At 49.8% G+C, this 18,502-nt stretch overlaps 9 protein-coding genes across 9 annotated transcripts; 6 read left to right on the top strand and 3 right to left on the bottom strand.

Moving 5' to 3' along the window:
* Positions 1-70: 70 nt before the first annotated feature.
* AKAW2_80322A (flavin-containing monooxygenase) lies at positions 71-1,921 on the top strand (the record flags this gene model as incomplete). Its single annotated transcript, XM_041681329.1, has 3 exons — positions 71-258; positions 319-717; positions 781-1,921. 3 exons carry the CDS (start codon positions 71-73, stop codon positions 1,919-1,921), a joined length of 1,728 nt encoding a protein of 575 aa, XP_041548283.1.
* Positions 1,922-2,329: 408 nt separating this feature from the next.
* AKAW2_80321S (SDR family oxidoreductase) lies at positions 2,330-3,332 on the bottom strand (the record flags this gene model as incomplete). Its single annotated transcript, XM_041681328.1, has 3 exons — positions 2,330-2,894; positions 2,960-3,183; positions 3,249-3,332. 3 exons carry the CDS (start codon positions 3,330-3,332, stop codon positions 2,330-2,332), a joined length of 873 nt encoding a protein of 290 aa, XP_041548282.1.
* A 545-nt stretch (positions 3,333-3,877) lies between these two features.
* Positions 3,878-5,278, top strand: AKAW2_80319A (uncharacterized protein; the record flags this gene model as incomplete). The annotated part of the gene is made up of 1 exon (XM_041681327.1): positions 3,878-5,278. One exon carries the CDS (start codon positions 3,878-3,880, stop codon positions 5,276-5,278), a length of 1,401 nt encoding a protein of 466 aa, XP_041548281.1.
* A 110-nt stretch (positions 5,279-5,388) lies between these two features.
* Positions 5,389-7,059, bottom strand: AKAW2_80320S (cytochrome P450; the record flags this gene model as incomplete). Its single annotated transcript, XM_041681326.1, has 1 exon — positions 5,389-7,059. One exon carries the CDS (start codon positions 7,057-7,059, stop codon positions 5,389-5,391), a length of 1,671 nt encoding a protein of 556 aa, XP_041548280.1.
* Positions 7,060-7,632: 573 nt separating this feature from the next.
* Positions 7,633-8,867, top strand: AKAW2_80318A (uncharacterized protein; the record flags this gene model as incomplete). Its single annotated transcript, XM_041681325.1, has 4 exons — positions 7,633-7,824; positions 7,893-7,991; positions 8,056-8,429; positions 8,486-8,867. The coding sequence occupies 4 exons, from the start codon at positions 7,633-7,635 to the stop codon at positions 8,865-8,867; spliced, it is 1,047 nt and encodes a 348-aa protein (XP_041548279.1).
* A 1,239-nt stretch (positions 8,868-10,106) lies between these two features.
* Positions 10,107-11,954, top strand: AKAW2_80317A (cytochrome P450; the record flags this gene model as incomplete). Its single annotated transcript, XM_041681324.1, has 3 exons — positions 10,107-10,749; positions 10,803-11,256; positions 11,318-11,954. The coding sequence occupies 3 exons, from the start codon at positions 10,107-10,109 to the stop codon at positions 11,952-11,954; spliced, it is 1,734 nt and encodes a 577-aa protein (XP_041548278.1).
* An 848-nt stretch (positions 11,955-12,802) lies between these two features.
* Positions 12,803-14,392, top strand: AKAW2_80316A (uncharacterized protein; the record flags this gene model as incomplete). Its single annotated transcript, XM_041681323.1, has 2 exons — positions 12,803-13,438; positions 13,484-14,392. The coding sequence occupies 2 exons, from the start codon at positions 12,803-12,805 to the stop codon at positions 14,390-14,392; spliced, it is 1,545 nt and encodes a 514-aa protein (XP_041548277.1).
* Positions 14,393-14,426: 34 nt separating this feature from the next.
* On the top strand, positions 14,427-17,224 carry AKAW2_80315A (WD40 repeat domain-containing protein; the record flags this gene model as incomplete). The annotated part of the gene is made up of 2 exons (XM_041681321.1): positions 14,427-15,428; positions 15,479-17,224. The coding sequence occupies 2 exons, from the start codon at positions 14,427-14,429 to the stop codon at positions 17,222-17,224; spliced, it is 2,748 nt and encodes a 915-aa protein (XP_041548276.1).
* Positions 17,225-17,652: 428 nt separating this feature from the next.
* AKAW2_80314S (uncharacterized protein) lies at positions 17,653-18,194 on the bottom strand (the record flags this gene model as incomplete). Its single annotated transcript, XM_041681320.1, has 3 exons — positions 17,653-17,706; positions 17,768-17,995; positions 18,066-18,194. The coding sequence occupies 3 exons, from the start codon at positions 18,192-18,194 to the stop codon at positions 17,653-17,655; spliced, it is 411 nt and encodes a 136-aa protein (XP_041548275.1).
* Positions 18,195-18,502: the final 308 nt, after the last annotated feature.

The following is an 18,502-nucleotide window of genomic DNA, read 5'->3' as shown; positions in this document are numbered from 1 at the left end:
GAGGAGGAAGCTTCAATTCCATTCAGGCCGAGTATTCCCATCATTTCCATATAAGAAAGGAAAGAAAAACATGACGCTAAATCGAGCCGAGCATCCCATCCATGCGGAGCGGACTGTCCGCATTGCATGTATTGGGGCCGGAGTGGCTGGTCTCTGCCTTGCATACAAGCTACAACGATCTTTTCGTAATATCGAATTAGTTGTCTATGAGAAAAACAAAAGTGTCGGGGGAGTCTGGTACGAAAATCACTATCCTGGGTATGTAGTACTACATCCCTGTCCCATTGCATAATCCCATGCAACTGACCACCAAACCAGAGTTGCCTGCGACGTCCCAGCCCACAACTATGTCTATTCTTTCGAGCCCAATCCCAACTTCCCGGCTGAATATGCGCCGGGAAGCTCAGTGCTGCAGTACCTCAAGGACTTTGCCACAAAGTACAATTTGAATCAGTATGTGCGCACCCAGACTAAGGTCACATCGGCCGTGTGGGATGAAGCCAAGGGTAAATGGGGCATCGAGCTCGAAGACCTCGCCAACCAGCAAAGCCTGACCGACACGGTCGACATACTCATCAATGCCAGTGGTCCATTGAACCGATGGAAGTGGCCAAGTATCCCTGGCTTGAACGAGTTCAAGGGACGCCTGGTCCATAGCGCCAATTGGGACGACGGCTATGATGTTTCTGGGAAACGAATTGCCTTGATTGGAAACGGGTAAGCTACTAACCATCACCTTCCTCTGCTTGCTCTTCAGCTAAAAATACACTCCCCCAACAGCTCCAGCGGCCAGCAACTCCTCACAGCTCTCCAACCACAAGCCAGCCAACTCCTTCACTTTATCCGCCAACCCAACTGGATCGTGGGTCCCTTCGGCGGAGCGCAGCAAACATACACCCCAGACCAGATCACAGAGTGGACTAACGACCCATGCCATCTCCTCACAAAGCGCAAACAAATTGAGACAGTGATCAACAGCACATTTTCTACTTTCCTTCGTGACAGCCCACTCCATCAAGGCATGCGCCAGTACCTAACTCAAACAATGGAAGCAACCTTAAACCAGCACAACCTTCCCACCTCGGAACTCCTCCCCACCTTCGCCCCAGGCTGCCGTCGACCAACTCCCGGAGTCGGCTACCTCTCAGCCCTCAGCCAGCCCAACACCACCCTCATCGTCGGAGAAATCACCCGCATCTGCTCCGACGGCCTCATCGATAGCACAGGAACCCACCACGCCGTGGATGCCATCATTTGCGCCACCGGCTTCGACACCACCTGCATCCCGTCCTTCCCCTTGATCGGCAAATCCAACCAATCTCTTGCGAACCTCTGGGCCGACGACGTCCTAGACTCCTACTTCGCAACCACTGTCCCGCACATGCCCAATTACGCCATGTTCGCGGGCCCCTTTTTCCCTTCCATCAGCGGGAGTTACCTCCGCACCGCCGAGATTCAAGCCGAGTACATCTGCCAGTTGATCGACCGCTACCAGACGGAGAATATTCATGCGTTCAGTCCGTCGCGCGCTGCTAGTCGGGCTTTCACGGCTCATTGTCGTAAGTTTTTGTTGGAAAAGACCGTCTGGGCGGATGCGTGTCGCTCGCATTATAAGGCCGATGGCGATAGTGCCAGATTGTCGATGTGGCCGGGGAGTAGTTTGCATTTTGCGGATGCGTTACGTGAGTTAAGGGCTGAGGATTATGATTGGGAGTATGTTGGTGGAGATCGGTTTGCTTGGTTGGGGAACGGGCTCTCGGCTACCGGGGCTGATGAAACAAGTGACTTGGCGTGGTACTTGGGAGATCGGGATAGTGGACCGCTAGGGAGTAGGGGTGCCAGGCGGAGGGTTCTGACCAAGAGTGGGACTTTTGGGGTTGGGGAGCGGGAGAAGTTGCTGCAGGGGAGACCAGCTGACTGATCTATGTCACTTTAGTCGATGCTGTATATAAAGTTAACTATAACTAAATTGTCATGCGAGAGGATATTGGTGTCATATTTGCGATAATGATATATATTTCACACTACCCGTGGATACTACCATTGACTACTGGTATCTCCTTTACCATCAAATCAACTATACAAAACATAAGTCATAGACCAGTTTTTTTAGCCATAGGCATTAGTAAGTAAATCATATTCCGGTCAGCCCCTTTTCATAAATGAGGACTGTGTCACGGACAAGTGCACTCAACAGAGCAAGATCCTAACCAAAGTCACCTGGAATATTCCATCCGACCCATACAGAATAATCCAACCAATTTTTAGTAAACAAAAGTCAATTGAACCAACTCGAAGCTAATCATTATATACAATTTTGATTCAAAATTTAGAAATCCGTCTGATCCACCAGCCCCTCAAACTCATTACAAATAGCCAACCTCTCCTCGCACGCCTTGCGCATCGCAGCAATAGCATCCTTGCCAATGGGCAACCGCAAAGGCAACTGCTTCCCCTCAAACTTTCCCGTTCCCTTAACCGCCTCGACCACCACCTTCGCCGCTTTCTCCGGATCACCCTGCTGGTTGTGGTTGGCAGCCGCACACCCAGCAACCACCAGACCCCGGAGCTCTTCATACTCCGGCAGCGGACGAGGCGCCCGGCTGTAAAAGTTTCCAGGGTTCATGACCTCTGTGCGGTAGTAACCATAGGTGAGTAGTGAGGTGCGAATGCCGAATGCCGCCAGCTCCAGAGCCAGGTTGGGCACCACCACCTCCAGGAGACCCTTGCCGCCTGTGTAGCATGATGCACCAGGCGCACCGTAGTAGACTCCGACGCTGCTAGTGAACAGCACGGTTCCGGATTTTTGGGCGCGCATGAGTGGCAGGAAGGCGCGGGATACGTTGAGGGGACCGAAGGCGTTGGTGCGGAGGGCGTCAATCAGGAAAGGCTCGCTGGGAATTTATTAGTGGGGATTCAAGACAGTATACGAGGAGTGGGGGGAGAGGGGCAAGCTAACGTGATTTCTTCGACAATACCAGCGTCAATGTATCCAGCGTTGTTCACTAGGACATCGACTTTGCCGTAGATCTCCCAGATCTCGCGCGCCTTGGCATCCAGTTCTTCTTGGGGCCGGCTCACGTCGAGCTCGACCACTGCGGCTCCGGCTTCTTTGAGAGCCGAGAGACGGTCGGCACCGCTGACATTGTTGCGGGCGCGAGCAGTGGCAATGACTTTGTCTCCCTGAATTTTCGTCGGTCAGTAATTGGTACAAGTGTGAGGAAGAAATTGGTGGGGTGGGTGCTCACCTGGGCGAGGATGGCGCGGACTAGGGCTTCGCCGATGCCGGAGGAGCAGCCGGTGACAACCCAGATAAGAGGTTGGCTGGACATTGTTTAAGTATGGTATGTGTATGATATCTGGTATATAGGGAAGAAAGGAAGGGGTGTAATTGAGGATAGAGAGAGCAGCAGGAACGGATTGAAGGAGGGGGAGAAGAGCAAAGATAATAAGTGGGGGAGAAATGTCAGTGTCCGCTTCTTCCGTTGTTTGTGTTTTGGACCCCACGCAGCGAAGCCTCGCTCTCTCGCACTAAGCATTGACTAGTAACGTTTAGTGTACACTTGTATCGCCAGTCACCAGTGATCTGCAGGGGGCCATAAAATCTTGTCTCAATGCTATTTAGTGCTTACTGTCTGTCAGCCTACAAGGCTACAAAGTTTCCTGAGATCCACTTTGCCTGGTAGTGTAACACAGTAGATACTAGATGCAATACCTTCTTAGTTATTTATCGCCCCCGCCTGCTCCATCAATTCAAGTCTTACCCCTCAATCATTCCACAATCTCCCAGTTCTCTTTTGCCATATCAGAACTTGACCGAACACCGCCACTTGGCCCCAAACCACTATCCAAACTCTCAATTCCCTTGGTTTTCGAGATGTCCTGGACACAAGTCTCCCCGAACCGATACGAGCGTCCCTTCGACTCCATCGAGTCATTCTACCGCATTGTTGCTGCCGCCGGTGCTCCGCTCAACAAAGAACACTACCTAATCACTTGCACTCTCCAGCTGCACCCACCTCTACCTCCCACCAGTGCAATTGAGCAAGCCTGGAAAGCTCTCCGCCATGTCTACCCTCAATTGGCCGCTGAACCCGAGGCAGACGGCAACGGCAGCCAGCGCTTCGTGTATGAAGTCATCACCTCTACTACCCAACTCGACGCGTGGGCCCAAGAGACCTTCCACATCGACACCAATCGAACTTCAAATGACCTCTACGAGCAGCTAACTCCCTCACCACGCGTCCATCTCTACTACCTCCCCAATACCTCCGAGGTAGTCTTCCGCACCCCCCATTGGCGCATCGACGGCATCGGTCTGCACCACATGCAGTCCGCCTTCCTGCAACTCCTCGCAGACGGCACCATTCATCCCATCGACGGGACTGAACCCTCCCGTCTCTGTCCCGCCGTGGACCAAGCCATCTCAGACTCCAATCTCCCCAACACAAGCACCCCCCTAGACGAACCCGCCGCCACAGCAGCCTCAAACCGCGAACTCCAGCCCTGCCTCACCCAGACCGACAATGGAAACCTTATGCTTCCCACTCTCCCCAACGTCCTCCCCACCAACCCCAGACGCATCCTCCGCCACATCGACAGCGCAACCACCACCCGTCTCTTGGAAGCGTGCTCCGCCCACAATATCACCATCACAGCCGCCACCCACGCCGCCCTCGCCCTAACCGGCCTTCAATTCGCCCTCCACCCAGAAAACAAACCCGACTACGTCGGCTTCAACCCCCTCGACCTGCGTCGGTACCTCCCCGAGCCGTGGAACGGCCCTGCAGCCGCCGTCTCGCTCTATCATACAGGTCTTCCGTTCCGCATGCCGCTCTACCCAACGCAGGTGGAGAAGCATGGAGAATTCCTCCGCCTCGCGCGGGAATTCACCTCCCTCTACCGGAGGAATCTGGCCAAGGAGGCCCCGCAGAATATCTTTGATTTCCTGCCTACCTATGTGGGACGAGTTATGCAGGTCTTGGGCGCTGCGCCGCCTGATCCGTTGCTTGCTCCGGCGCATCCCGAACTGAGTTCTATGGGAAGGGTGAATGAGCTGCTTAAGTCAGAGGTGGAGGGCAAGGAGAGGAAGGTCAAGGTGGAGGAGTGGTGGGTAGCTATCGAGGTTATTAATCGGTTGTTGTTGACGCAGGTGTGGACGTTTAACGGGGAGTTGGTGTTGTCGGTGCATTGGAATGAGGCGTTTTATGAGAGAAGTCTTGTTGAGGGGGTATTTGAAAGGTGGAGGGAGGTGTTGGTCGAGGGGTTGTTGGAGTAGATTTATTTGCCGGTGTAATAGTAATCGATTATGAGGAGTTTGAAAACAACTATAATGTGTGACAAACAGAAAATTGTATATCTTATTACCAAACCGAGTTGGCATGGTACTTAAATTCTTCTGCGGAACTGTACAACTGGTCCCTCGTGCGAACTGGTAAACACATCGCGTGTCTGGAACTCATCTCTCCGGTTCCTTCCCCATGCCGCATCCCCCTTCTTCTTGTTCCCCTCTTTCTCATGAACGGAATACAACTGTATATCAAACAACCACAACAACCTAGCGAGAATAATCCCCATCTCTTGATACGCAAGGTACTTACCCACGCAACTTGTCCGTCCCGCCCCGAACGGCGCATACGCTGTGACACCTCCATCCTCAGCATCCACCCCCAGCCAGCGTTCCGGCCTGAACGCATGGGGATCAACCCAGTACCGAGCATCCCTCTGTAAGGCATACATCGGCACCCCGACATCTGTCCCCTCCGGCACAAAGTACTTACGATCAGCACCACCACCATGCTTATCATCCATTGCCCCAACCACCAACCCCCCCTCCAGCACCTGGCGCGGCAGAACCGAACTAACAGGTGGATTCAACCGCAGCGCCTCATTTACACAAGCATACAGAAACCCACACCCCGCCAGAGCAGGTCCAATCCGGACATCTTCGACATCCTTAAAAGCAGCACGAACCTCGGTCTGTGCGCGGACATACGCCTCCCCGTTATGCAGCAGATAGAACAAAGTGGCAGTGATAGTTGTCGCCGTAGTATCAGTACCGGCAATGATCAAAAAGCCCGCTTCGGCAATTAAATCGCGCGGAGTATAGCCCTGGCCCGAATGTGGGTCGCGGGCGTCGAGGAGCGAGGCGAAGAGGTCCCGATGCGGCAAGGTATCGGGGGGCTGAGCGGCGCGCCAAGAGGACTGTTCTTCGGAAAGTTGGAAGAATTGCTGCACGCCGCGGGTTAGAGTGGGGAAGCAGAGACGGTCGAGGTGGAGTTTGAGGAGGGTGGGCATGTGGCCTGCTAGGTTTATGCCGCGGGTGCCTTGGGCCATTAGGGATAGGATGTGGCGGTTACGTGGGCTGGATTGCATGTTCCAGTGACGGGAGAAGGTCACGTCGCCCATGATGTCGCTGAGGAGGCATTTGATTGTTGTGGTGAGGTCGTGGGGACGGCCCCAGGAGGAGGAGGGATCCTTCTCGGTAGTTGGATCCTCATTGTTCTTCGATGGGTAGGGATCCGCTGGGATCGTCAGGGCGGTGCACAGGGCGCGCACGTTCTGCAGGATCAGCTCTTCGAGATCCTGCACGGCACGTGGGTTTAGGGCTCGGCTGGTGACACGCCGCTTGAAGGCATGGGCTTTTCGATCGATGGTGGTTAGACTGGCAGGGACGGTGAAGAAGTGGGTAAAGGCGCTGTAGACGGCTGACTTTTGTGTGTTGGCTTGGCTGCCGTAGATGTCAGCCAGGGCGGTTGCCGAGCGGAATGACACGCGATTGGGGCCATATCGTACGGCTGATCCGTATTTCTCGTGCAGTCGGTAGAAGTCTAGGTGTCGATCGCCCGTGAAGCAGTAGTAGATGTTGTACCAGTCTGTGGCGGCGGCCAGCCAGGGTCCTGGGTAGCTGGCCAGTGGATGCAAGGTCAAGCGGTAGACAATCACGGCAAAAAGAGTTTCAAGGAGAAGGTCCACAAGGGGCCATGTGCGAAGGTGGTAACCGAGTGTCAACGCAAGGAGCGTCAATAGCGCTGCGGCGTTGGTGTTGGCAATGGGCATGACTGAGGGTGTGATGACGATACTGTGGGCGACAGTGGATGACGGACTGTGTTGAGGGAGGAAAGCAGGCTTCTTTACATACTCTCGCCCCCAGGCTGATCAAGCTGATCTTCAGCATGAAGGGACATTTCCTCAGCCAATATGTCCTATACTTGGTTATGATCTGACAGATGCAGCGTCAAATGCAGCAATTTGTAGGCTGATACCTAATACCCCGTGTGACAGTACCTGACATACAGTAATACAACGACCCACCGGTAATGAGGTGTATTGCATCGGCCCCCATCTGCATAAATTGCTTGGTCAGTTGCTTAGCGCTATAACATTAGTTGTTATCAGACAGCGTCTGGCCTGATGCTCAAACTGCAGTCATCATTTAGCCCCATGGGGGCTGTTTCTTCATGGGGGCTGTTGCAGGAACTCCGCCTCGCAGGATCCTCGTATTCCAAGTCCATACTCCGCCTTTTCTCCAGGCCTGATCCTGCCATCCACTCCCCCATTCCTCTCTGTTGTGTACTTTCTCCTTGATTGTTCTCGGTGGCCTGGACGACAACACTACTGAACTCTGCCAAAATGTCAAGTCTAACAGCAGCTCAAATCGAGGCAATGGAAGCCAATCCGGGTGCGACCCGTGCACCGGGAATCATTGCCTGCGCATCAATCACAATGGCCGCCAGCGCTGCAGGCGTTATCCTGCGAGTGATAGCCCGATCTATCACGGCGATGCGGTTAGGTCTCGACGACTACTTTATCATAGTAGGATTGGTAAGGTCCATTGGGCTTGGCATTACAGTGAGTTCGGGGAACTCAAGCTCACCTTTTCTGGCTGGTAGTTCTTCAACGTTGCATTCAACGTCTCAATCTACATAACCATCCACTTTGGCATGGGAAAGCACATTGTCTATGTAACCGATGCGAAGGGTTTAACATTGGTGAGCTAAACTAAATTCTATCAGCCACCCCACCCTCACACAACGCTAATATACAGACGCACAGTCTATAACCATCGCCGAGTGCTTCTACTGTCTCGCCATCTGCTTCACCAAGCTCTCCATCCTAACATTCTACGGTCGGATCTTCCCACAGCGATGGTTCCGCCTCATGACCTGGTTCATGGCCTTTGTCGTAGTTGCGTACAACTTCTGCAGTGTGCTCGCTACCTGGCTACAATGTGTTCCTCTCTCTCACGCCTGGGATCCTTCCGTGTCCGCCACCTGCATTGATTACTACGCCGTCGTGGTATTCAGCGGCGTGACAAACGTCGTCACTGACTTTATCATCCTGAGCATGCCCCTCTCTGTTATCCATCAACTACACATGAGCAGTCGCAAGAAACGCATGCTGGCGTCTGTCTTTGCTCTCGGGTTTGGGTCCGTTCTTTCCAATCCCGCCAAAAGACTATGACGCTAATTTTATATAACATCAGAACCTGCATCGCCTCCATCCTCCGCTGCATCGAAGCTCAAGCCCTCAACTCCGCTGACTCCAGCTGGGACCTGCAAGGCGCCATCGACTGCACCTCAGTCGAGATCTGCGTCGCCATGATAACGGCCTGCATGCCCTCCATGCGCCCGCTGGTCTCGAAGATATTCAAGTCGAACGCTACCCAGGCAAACTCGAAGATGGACCCCACGGCTGGGACTTATAAAATGTCGACGCAGAAAGGGACGCGCAGTCGGGCGGACCGCGGTTGGTCGGCGATCGATCATGAGGAGACACAGAGGCTCCCGGAGGAAAGGTCCGCCGATGAACTTTCGTTGGGGAGTTTGAAGCAGGCGTACCGTGCTGATGTAAGACAGGCGGTGTGATGGCTTTCACTCTTCATTATTTTTCTTTTGTTCTTGTTGTATTATCGGCGTCTCGGAAACGAGATATATATAGGATGATTGGGGCGCATCTTGTGGTGTTTTTGGTGTTTCTGACAGTTTGAACGGCGTTAGGTTTGAATGTATAATACATTGATGACTTATAAAGCTTTTTATATATAGGTACAGAAGAGGTCGTTAGCAAATCTTGGAAAAGTCCGCAGAATTGTGTGAAAGCTGAGTCCAAACAAACAGTAGCGCATTATCACGCTACTACGTCCTAAGAATGTGAGATATCACGCCAAACCGTGTCTCACTTCGAGCGACCTGCGTTCTGTTGGGAATATCATCCTTCAGAAGTCTCTATTGGCAGTATTTACCCGGATCTTATTCAAGCAGTAAGTTGATCAACACAGAAAGCTTGTCTGTATGACTTTAATCTGACCACCACCTTCGGACCAAAAGCGGGGCCAAGCGCAGCCGATGATGCAGAAGTATAAGGGACGTTATTACTCCCTCTCTTTTGGACCTCGCCTGACTAGTTTCATTTATCTTACTTCTTGGATCTGATAGATACGATAACTTGCAGTCTGTGTCATATGCCAGGGATCCTATTCCGAGCCCTATAAAAAATGCCTCATACAACACGTGTATATATGAGGTTAGGGAATGTAAAGTGATCTCTAAAAACTCCAATCTTTTATAGTGATGTTACTAAGTCAAAGTACAGCAAGTGTGATAACATATTATCATTCTATCATTAGCCACCATTTGGGCGTCAGTTTCCATTGATCCTTTCTCAATGATCAGGCACTGAGTCGCAGTACACATTACGGCTGACTGACCTCTGTTGAAATCCCGACAGTAAGAGTGTTGATTCCCTTCAGATATTTCCAACCGTCTAACGCATATTAGAACGAATCATCTGTTGTGGAAAGTAATGTTCGACTCCACCGGCATTGCGTGCATTGACTTCAAAACAAATGGTGGATACTGAAGATTAGGCGGAGCAGCCAATCAGCAATGTCGCAACCGGTTCCCGAAAGGGTATAGCACACAGACATTCAATATGGATTGATGATCTGTCTCGCAAATGCCGAGAAGAAAGTCAAACCGAAATTGCAATAAAGGGTCTTTATTGGTATGTTTCTCTTGGCGCTTATGATCCCCACATCCTGCCAAGAGCATAGGCATCTATAAGTAGTGACCACAATGCCTTCGGAGATTCCAGACTAAGACAGAATGGCCTTGTTCCTTGATCTTTTGGACACTGTAAAGGAGAAAGGCCCTCTCCTGGCAGCTGCCGGCATCAGTGCCCATATTTTCTACTGGTCACGCGGAGAGCGCGGCGCCAAGGAGGGCCGTGCTTGGGTCTATGCCAACCTGATCGTGAATACCCTAGCCCTACTTACGACAGTCAACAAGCACGGAAGTTGGACAAGCATCTATGCATGGCTTCTAGGCATCGGTAATGTGTCCATACTAAACATCTGCTTCTATGTCTCCCTCTTCGCCTCGATCTTAACCTACCGCGCCTTCTTCCATCGTCTACATCACTTCCCAGGCCCATTCTCTCTCAAACTCTCCAAGTTCGTGACCGGATACGAGAACCTCGAGAAAAACCGCAACTTCGAGCGCGTATGGAACCTACACAGACAGTACGGGGATATTGTCCGAACAGGGCCCCAGGAACTTAGCATCCTGTCGGCTGAAGCCATCGATGTCATCTATGGACCTTCAAGCAAATGTACCCGTGGCCCGTGGTATGATCGTCTAAAGGGTTCAGGTGACTTCACACATGACTATGCGGTGTTTCATATGCGGGATCCAGCCGTGCACTCGCAGCGGAGGAAGGCTCTTTGGGATAAGGTGTTTAGTGGAAGAGGTTGGTGATCATGTCCTCCTGGGTGTGTCACATCGTGCTCACTGAAATAACAGCACTGAAATCCTACCAACCGATGGTCGTCCGCACAACGGAAAAGTTCCTCGATGCTTTGGCTCACCGTGTCAACCAACCGCTCTCTGTCCCCAGTACCATGTCGCTTCTCAGCTACGATATCATGGGAGTCGTCGGCTGGGGCTATTCCTTCAAAAATATCGAGACGTGGGAGTTGAACTCTAGTCTTAGCTTCGTCAAGAACATGCGAAATGGCCAGCATGTCATGGTTCACACGCCGTGGCTTATCAGCTTGTTGATGAGCCTGCCCGGCGCTGGTAGTGCTATTCGAGAGTATGGAAATTGGATCCAGGATCGTATCCAGGAGAAGCGGCAGCAAGAAGAAATAAATGAAGTGCCTGGGGAGGATATTATGACGAGGATGCTGCCGTCTATGCGTGATTTATCTAAAAAGGCGTTGTATAGTGAGGGAGAGCTGCTTGTTATTGCTGGAGGGTGAGTCACACCACAAACCATTCAATTTGTCATTGACATCAAACTGATTAACTACAAACAGAGACACCAGCTCCGTCACAATGAGTGTCATAATCTACCACCTGGCCCTCAATCCATCCATCCAACGAAAGCTCCAAGCCGAACTCGACTCCACAGCAGTAAAACGCCAAACAGACCCAGCACCGTCCACCGAATCCCCCGAAGACATCTACTACCGCTCCATATCCTCCCTTCCCTACCTAAACGCCTGCGTCAACGAAGCTCTCCGCATACAGCCACCAGTGCACGGTGGCATCCAGCGCAAGACACCACCAGAAGGCATCCAGATTCCCAATGATAAGGGAATCTCCACGTTCATTCCGGGAGATACAATAGTCAGTGTGCCGATTCTACCCGTCCAGAACGATCCCCGGTACTATCGAAACCCGGAAGAGTTCGTCCCCGAGCGCTGGACGGACGAGAAGCCAGATTGGATAATAAATAAAGCGGCATATTTCCCGTTCGTGGGTGGCGCGTATAGTTGTGTTGGGAAGGGGTTGGCGTATATTGAGTTGAGGGTTGTGGTGGCGATGCTGTTTGGGAGGTTTGGTGTGCGGTTGGCGGACGGGGAGGATGGAAGGAGGTTTAGAGAGGAGACGAGAGATACATTTGTAGCGAATTTGGGGGAGCTGGAAGTTGTGTTTAGTGAAAGGAGGTGATAGGGGATTTCTGTAGGCTGGTTTGAATAACGGTCCGTCTTCGTTTCCTGTTTATGTATTTAGGTATGGAAGAGCGCAGGGCAGTTTCTGAACTCTTTAGAGATAGGATGGAGTGTATTTAAGGAAAATTTATATCTGATCTATTCATATATGCGTATTCATATTCACTTCAACAGCGAGAGAAAGATAACATGACGGAAATGAGAATCATATGTAAGAACATTCCCTAATTTGCTGTTAAATATGATCATGGGCTAACAGTCAGGATTATAACATTGTCCGAATGTCCAACATCAAGGAATGGACACGCCAAACATGAAAGAGAGAAGAAACGAAAAGAAAAAAGAGAAAAAGGAAAATAGGGAAAAAGGACATGGAGAAAGAGAAAACTACAAGCGGATATTCTAGTAAATAACATCAAGTATATGATTATAACTCATCAGAATCGATAAGCTCAGGACATAAAAGAGGATTAAAGAAAGTTACATAACTATAACAAGAAACCCTGGAGAGCCAAGCCTTTATTTTTTTTTTCCTTGGGCTGACTGGGCGCTGAGATAGACAGATAACGGGGAGAAACAATGGCCGCTAACAACATACAATCCGATGGAAGTAACGGGCTAACAGTCTCCGATTCGCCCATCCGGTGGAGTTTAAATGGATCTAGGCACCTAAGATCCCGCAATAGCGTCACAATAGCCACTGAAATGAACCCACGTATAATCCACGGACAGGGGTTCGATATAGCGTGGCTGGAAACCCTGAAATTGCGGTTTCGCCCACCTTTTTAGCTCGAAAAATGCTACGCTTCCACATTATTTCCACTATGGCATCAAATTTGAATTAAGATGTATTCTTCAATAAAGACAGGATTTCGAGCAAGGGTCCGTCAGAAATTGGAAGCATTTCGAGGAGGAAAGCCGAGAAAGCAAAGCACTCAGGCCGAAGGTCCCCACACGACTAATGATTCGACTTCCCCGACTCAAGGGGAATCTGAATATCATGACACTGCAAAAGTTGTGGAAGAGAATGGGCATGTCCCTCCTAGCGGGGCCACGCAACAAGAAAAGCCACAAGCGAACGAAAACGTTCTTGATCATTCTAACCAGAAGGCGGCCTCGACAGAATGTTTGACCACCATCCACAATACCCTATGGAACAAAGCCTACAATAAGATATCGCAGGATCCAAAAAAGGCAAAGTATTTGCAAGCATACGAAAAATTGGTGTTGGCGGTCTTTCTCGAAACGCCCATCTCTGATGCAGCTGGTGAAGGTATTAGTCCTCGCTTAGATTTGGAAGAAGAACGAATGCGAGCGATAGTCGCAAGGGCCCTGAAGAGGATTGGAGATAATAAAAATGTCATGGAGACAATGAATGATGTTTCCGGTGTCTTAACGCAAGTAAAGGCATTCCTTGACATTCCATTACAAAGCATCCCACAGACCGCGCTTCCGTGGGCAGTGATTTCTTCCACAATTGATGTAAGTATACTCAGCTCATGTTCTGGATCCATGTTGACTGATTAGATTTTGATCAGGCCAGTCAAAGCAGCAGCAGATCTGTATAATGGAGTGGCGTACGTTGTTTCCCGAATGAGCTGGTATTCAAAAGCTGTAGACAAGCTGTTGAGTGACCAGAATATCAAGAACAATACATCACTGGGAGAGATGAATCACAGTCTCGAAGCTAGAATTGTTGATCTCTACGAGTCAATGCTTTTCTACCAAATCAAGAGCGTCTGCTTCTATTACAAAAGTCAACTTCTCGTTCTGCTCCGGAGCTTTCTCGATTTGGATGATTGGAGCGGGAACCTGAATGCTGTCAAAGATGCAGAAAAGGTGCTTCAAAGCGACTTCACCCTCTATAACCAAGAACATATTAAGGACCAGATCAGACAGATAACTATAGCCAGTGAGCACCAAAAAGACTTAGACGAATACCGCAACTGTCTGCAGTCCCTCCGCTGGATTGACCCTCGAGCTGAGATTGGAGATATACAAGCCCGAAATGAGAGCATCATAGAAGAGCTGTATACATGGATTTTTCTCACGAATGAATACAGACAGTTCAGCAAGTGGGATCATATCACACCTGCACGTTTGTGGGTTAGTGGTCAGGCAGGAACTGGAAAGACGATGCTCTTGATCGGCATCATAAAAGATCTGATTTCTCGTGGACTTGTTGATACAGAACGTCCGTTGATTCTATATTTTTTCTGTCAAGCCACGAATGACCAAGCCAACAACGGCGTTGCGGTTCTACGCAGTCTAATATGGCTGTTGCTTCTGGAACAACCACTCCTGATTTCACACATTCAGAAGGAATACTTTCATTCGGCAAGCAGGCTGCTTACGGATAAAAATGCGTTCACAACTCTACGTGACATCCTCAGAAAGATGCTGGGGGATAAATGCTTGAAAGATGCTGGGGGATAAATGCTTGAAACGAGCCATCATTATCATTGATGCCATGGATGAATGCGAGGAGAAAAGCAGAGAACTACTGACTAGATTCATCGATGATGCGTCCTCGGCAGAAGAGCTGCTCAATATAAAGTGGCTCGTCTCCAGTCGGCCACTACCAGAAATACCAGCAAGTGTGCAGGACCCCACTCTGCCCACACACAGTCTTCTGAAGCTCGATGGACATGACATGTCGCACTCTATCGACAGATATATTGATATCAAGATGGTTCAGCTTAGGCATAAGGCACGTAAGAAGAATCGTGTCGAGGAACTAGCTGCTAAATTGAAAGCTGAAGCAAGCAACACTTACATCTGGGTGTCATTAGTCTGCAGAGAGCTCATTAACTCCCACGAATTTATGTGGGCCGAAATTGTCGACAAAATTCCAAAAGATTTGGAAGACCTCTATGGCTACCTGCTAGATAGATTGGCCAATTTAAACTCCGAAATTATGTCATCATGCTGCAGGAATGTCCTCATGGCTGCTATGGTTGCTAGAGATCCCCTGGCCTTGTCCGAGATTGAAATTCTCGCAGAACTTCCAGAGGGTGAAGATACAGCGGAAGCAGTCGTCCAGGAATGTCGGTCCTTTCTGACCATTCGAAACAATACCGTGTACCTGGTCCACCAATCAGCGCAAGATTATCTGCAAAAGCATTATCGAAGACTCTACAATGTCTCGTCGGCCACGCTTCATCACCAATTGTATAAGAGAGCCCTCCATGGTTTGAGAAAGAACTTGAAGCAAAACATATATGGCGTGTCTCATTACGGAATTGCGATACAAGATGTGCAAATCCCCAATCCAGACCCTTTGAATTGTATTCGGTATGCATGTCGCTACTGGGTCTATCATCTAGTTCAAAGTGGCTGCACGTCCACAGACATGGAGGATATTCTTTCGTTCTTCAACACACACTTTCTTCACTGGCTAGAGGCAATGGGTTTGCTGGGGCTGTTTTCCGATATTGTGAGGCTTGTCGGTCAATTGAAATCCAGTTCAGAAGTAAGCCAGTGGGTCTGAGCGAGCCTGTACTTAAGCTAATATTCAACCAGACTAAGAACGTGCCGGTACTGTTGGACTTTCTAATGGACGCCGAAAGATTCATATTGCAGAACCTGCCAATTGCGACCGCAGCGCCTCTCCAGCTCTATGTCTCCTGTCTCATATTCTCGCCGGAGAGAAGTATCATCAGGTGCATGTTCCGAAAGAAAGTCTGCAAATGGATCCTACGAACAGTTGGCACTGATACGGAATGGGGTGCGCTGCTCCAAACACTTGAGCATTCAAATCGGGTATGCTCTGTTGCATTCTCTACAGATGGACTGCTGGTGGCATCGGGCTCTTCAGATAAAATGGTCAAAGTCTGGGACTCGTTCACAGGGAATCTACAAAAGATACTTGATCATCCAAGTTGGGTTAGAGCTGTGGCGTTTTCACCAGACAACAAGCTACTAGCTTCTGGGTTGAGTGATGGTAGTATCAGGCTATGGAATACAATCACATGGCGTGAAACAGGAAGACTCGAGCAATCAGGAGACATCGCTCATCTAATGTTCTCTCTGAATAACCAGCTATTGGGGTCTGCATCGTTCAATGGTGTTGTGAAGGTGTGGGAGAAGGGGACGTGGAGACTTAGGTGGGAATGGCGACCCTCGGGCTCAACGTCATCGCTCGCGCCCACGGCCATTTCTCTAAACGGTCAGGTATTGGTAGCAGCTACAATACGCGCCTATGCTCCTAATACAGTGGTTTTGGTGAATATAGAGACTGATACTATAGTGCACGAGCTCGCTCACTTGGGCAAGATCACGAATGTGGCATTTTCCCTTGACAACCGGATGTTGGCCTGTACCTCAGATGATAGAACTATCACACTGTGGGACACTGCGACTTGGAATATTAAGCACACAATTCATGACGAACATGTGCTTGATTTGACCGTGTTTTCCCCGGATAGCAATCTCATCTCTGCAGGTCCATTGCAAAACTCCGTTCAACTGTGGAGTACAAAATCCGGAACGCTAGAACAAACACTAAAGGGTCATGTTAACCATGCTACAACTGTTGCCTTCTCACCTGATGGCCAGTTGGTGGCATCGGGGTCATATGATAATACAGTCAAGCTATGGAAGGTGGCCCCGGGGAGGGAGGAGCCAAGCATGGATCATCACTCAGAGCCAATAGAAGGTGTGATACTATCACCAGATGGTCGGTTGGTCGCAACATACTCTTTGGATTCCACAGTCAAATTATGGGGTGCAGAGAATGGGAGATTGGTGCGAACCCTCAAAGGCCACCACGACGAAGTGACAGCAGCTGCCTTCTCTCCAAGCAGCAAGCTACTCGCCTCTAGTTCATCTGATCGGACAGTCAGAGTATGGAATACCGAGAACGGGCAACAGAAATGGAAATTCGACCATGGTAATGAAATGCTATGCCTGCTCCATTTCTTTGCGGAAAACCAAGTGCTGGCTACCGATTTCGGGCAAAAAACATTTCGAATATGGAATACACAAACAGGACACCCTGAACAGACTGGTGGCATCTATGATCCTCGCATTCGAAGTATACTTCCTACCAATCCTACAAAACAAGACATGTCTGCCAAGTGCAAGATCTCTGTTGAGGACGACTGGGTAATTCTTAATAATAAGAAAAGTATTTGGTTGCCTCCAGAATACCGAAACAACGAATTTGACAATGCATGGGCAACTCGGGAGAATGATCTTATAATTGGGGCTCAATCCGGCCGAGTTTACTTCGTTTGGTTTGATCCAGATGCATTGAAAGATGTATGATATGCTGACAGAACCCCAGGAGAAAGAATATCCTTCAACTCCTGCAAAACCAAGTTATCTTCACTTGTGGTTATGTTTCCTTTTTTTTCTGTATTTTGTCTTGATCTCCTGGTCTTCCTCTTTTTTCCGTTTCATAATTCACTTTTGATCAAAATATGTACACTTCTGCGGCAGGTCCAAGTGCCGCACAAGGCTTCATTCACGCTGAGCAGCATGTACAGGCTAAACATGCCGGACTGAGTGAAATAAGATGTGTTGAATAAGTTGTGCTGGTGAGCACGTGTACCTAGTTTCTTCATTCTTCTACAATAGAACAGCACGGGACAATAGTACAATGTTTTAGAAAATAGGCAGTATTGTATTCCTTCTTACCTACCACCAACCCAACCATCTATCGTCTACCACAAACCCACTCCAGCCATCCACCCTTACACAATCGTAACATTCGTCACCGCCGTCCCCACCACAAACTCATACGAAAGCTACACGCATCAGCAATTCATCATCAAACCTTCCCTACAAATCAACAAGAATCGAACTTACCCCCACCAAATACGGTCTAACAACCCCGATCTGCGCAGGGCCCGTCACATCCGGCACAGTGACAGTGAAGTTCTCATACGGGTAAGGAGGTCCGTTAGACTGTGGATCATAGGGGCCGCTGTATAGGAGATTTCCGATAGCCGAGTCGGGGGCAGTGCATCCTGAGGACCCGGAGCAGGATTCGATACCGATGGCGATGCCGATTTCAGCGATGTTTTCGGGGAATCTCTATTCCAGGAAAGAAAGCATGAGTGAGGGGGTAAGTATGGTGTAATTGTGGAGAGTGGGATGGACGTACCGGACGACCGATCTGCACGGTTACTGTTTCTCCGGCTTTCAGCTCCGTGCCGGCGGCGGGGGACTCGATGTAGATGCCCTGGGCTAGGGCGGTAGCTGTATAGAGGGCGAAGGAGAGGATGAACTTCATGATGAACGTGTAGTTAATAATTTCGGAAGAAGAGTTCAAAAGTGTTGTGAATTCGGAAGAAGTTAGTAAGTAATGATAAAACTTGACATCGTTCGGGAGAATGGGTCTTTATATATTTGCCAGTCGCTGGCACTACAAATAGAACAACTATTGCATGGGAACTAGACAGGGCACCTCATGTTGTACTACTTGCTTTTTTCAGGCACCTCAGTCAGCCACTTTGAATAAGGTCGCGGCATATCGTTGGTAGGGCTCCGCCACGGCTCTGAGACATCAGGCCTCCCATGTGTATTTGCGACCAATAAGAG

This window comes from Aspergillus luchuensis, chromosome 8 (assembly GCF_016861625.1).
Source record: "Aspergillus luchuensis IFO 4308 DNA, chromosome 8, nearly complete sequence".
Classification (NCBI taxonomy): domain Eukaryota; kingdom Fungi; phylum Ascomycota; class Eurotiomycetes; order Eurotiales; family Aspergillaceae; genus Aspergillus; species Aspergillus luchuensis.
The sequence above is the reverse complement of the archived record's forward strand: the minus strand, read 5'-3'. Positions and strand labels throughout refer to the sequence as shown.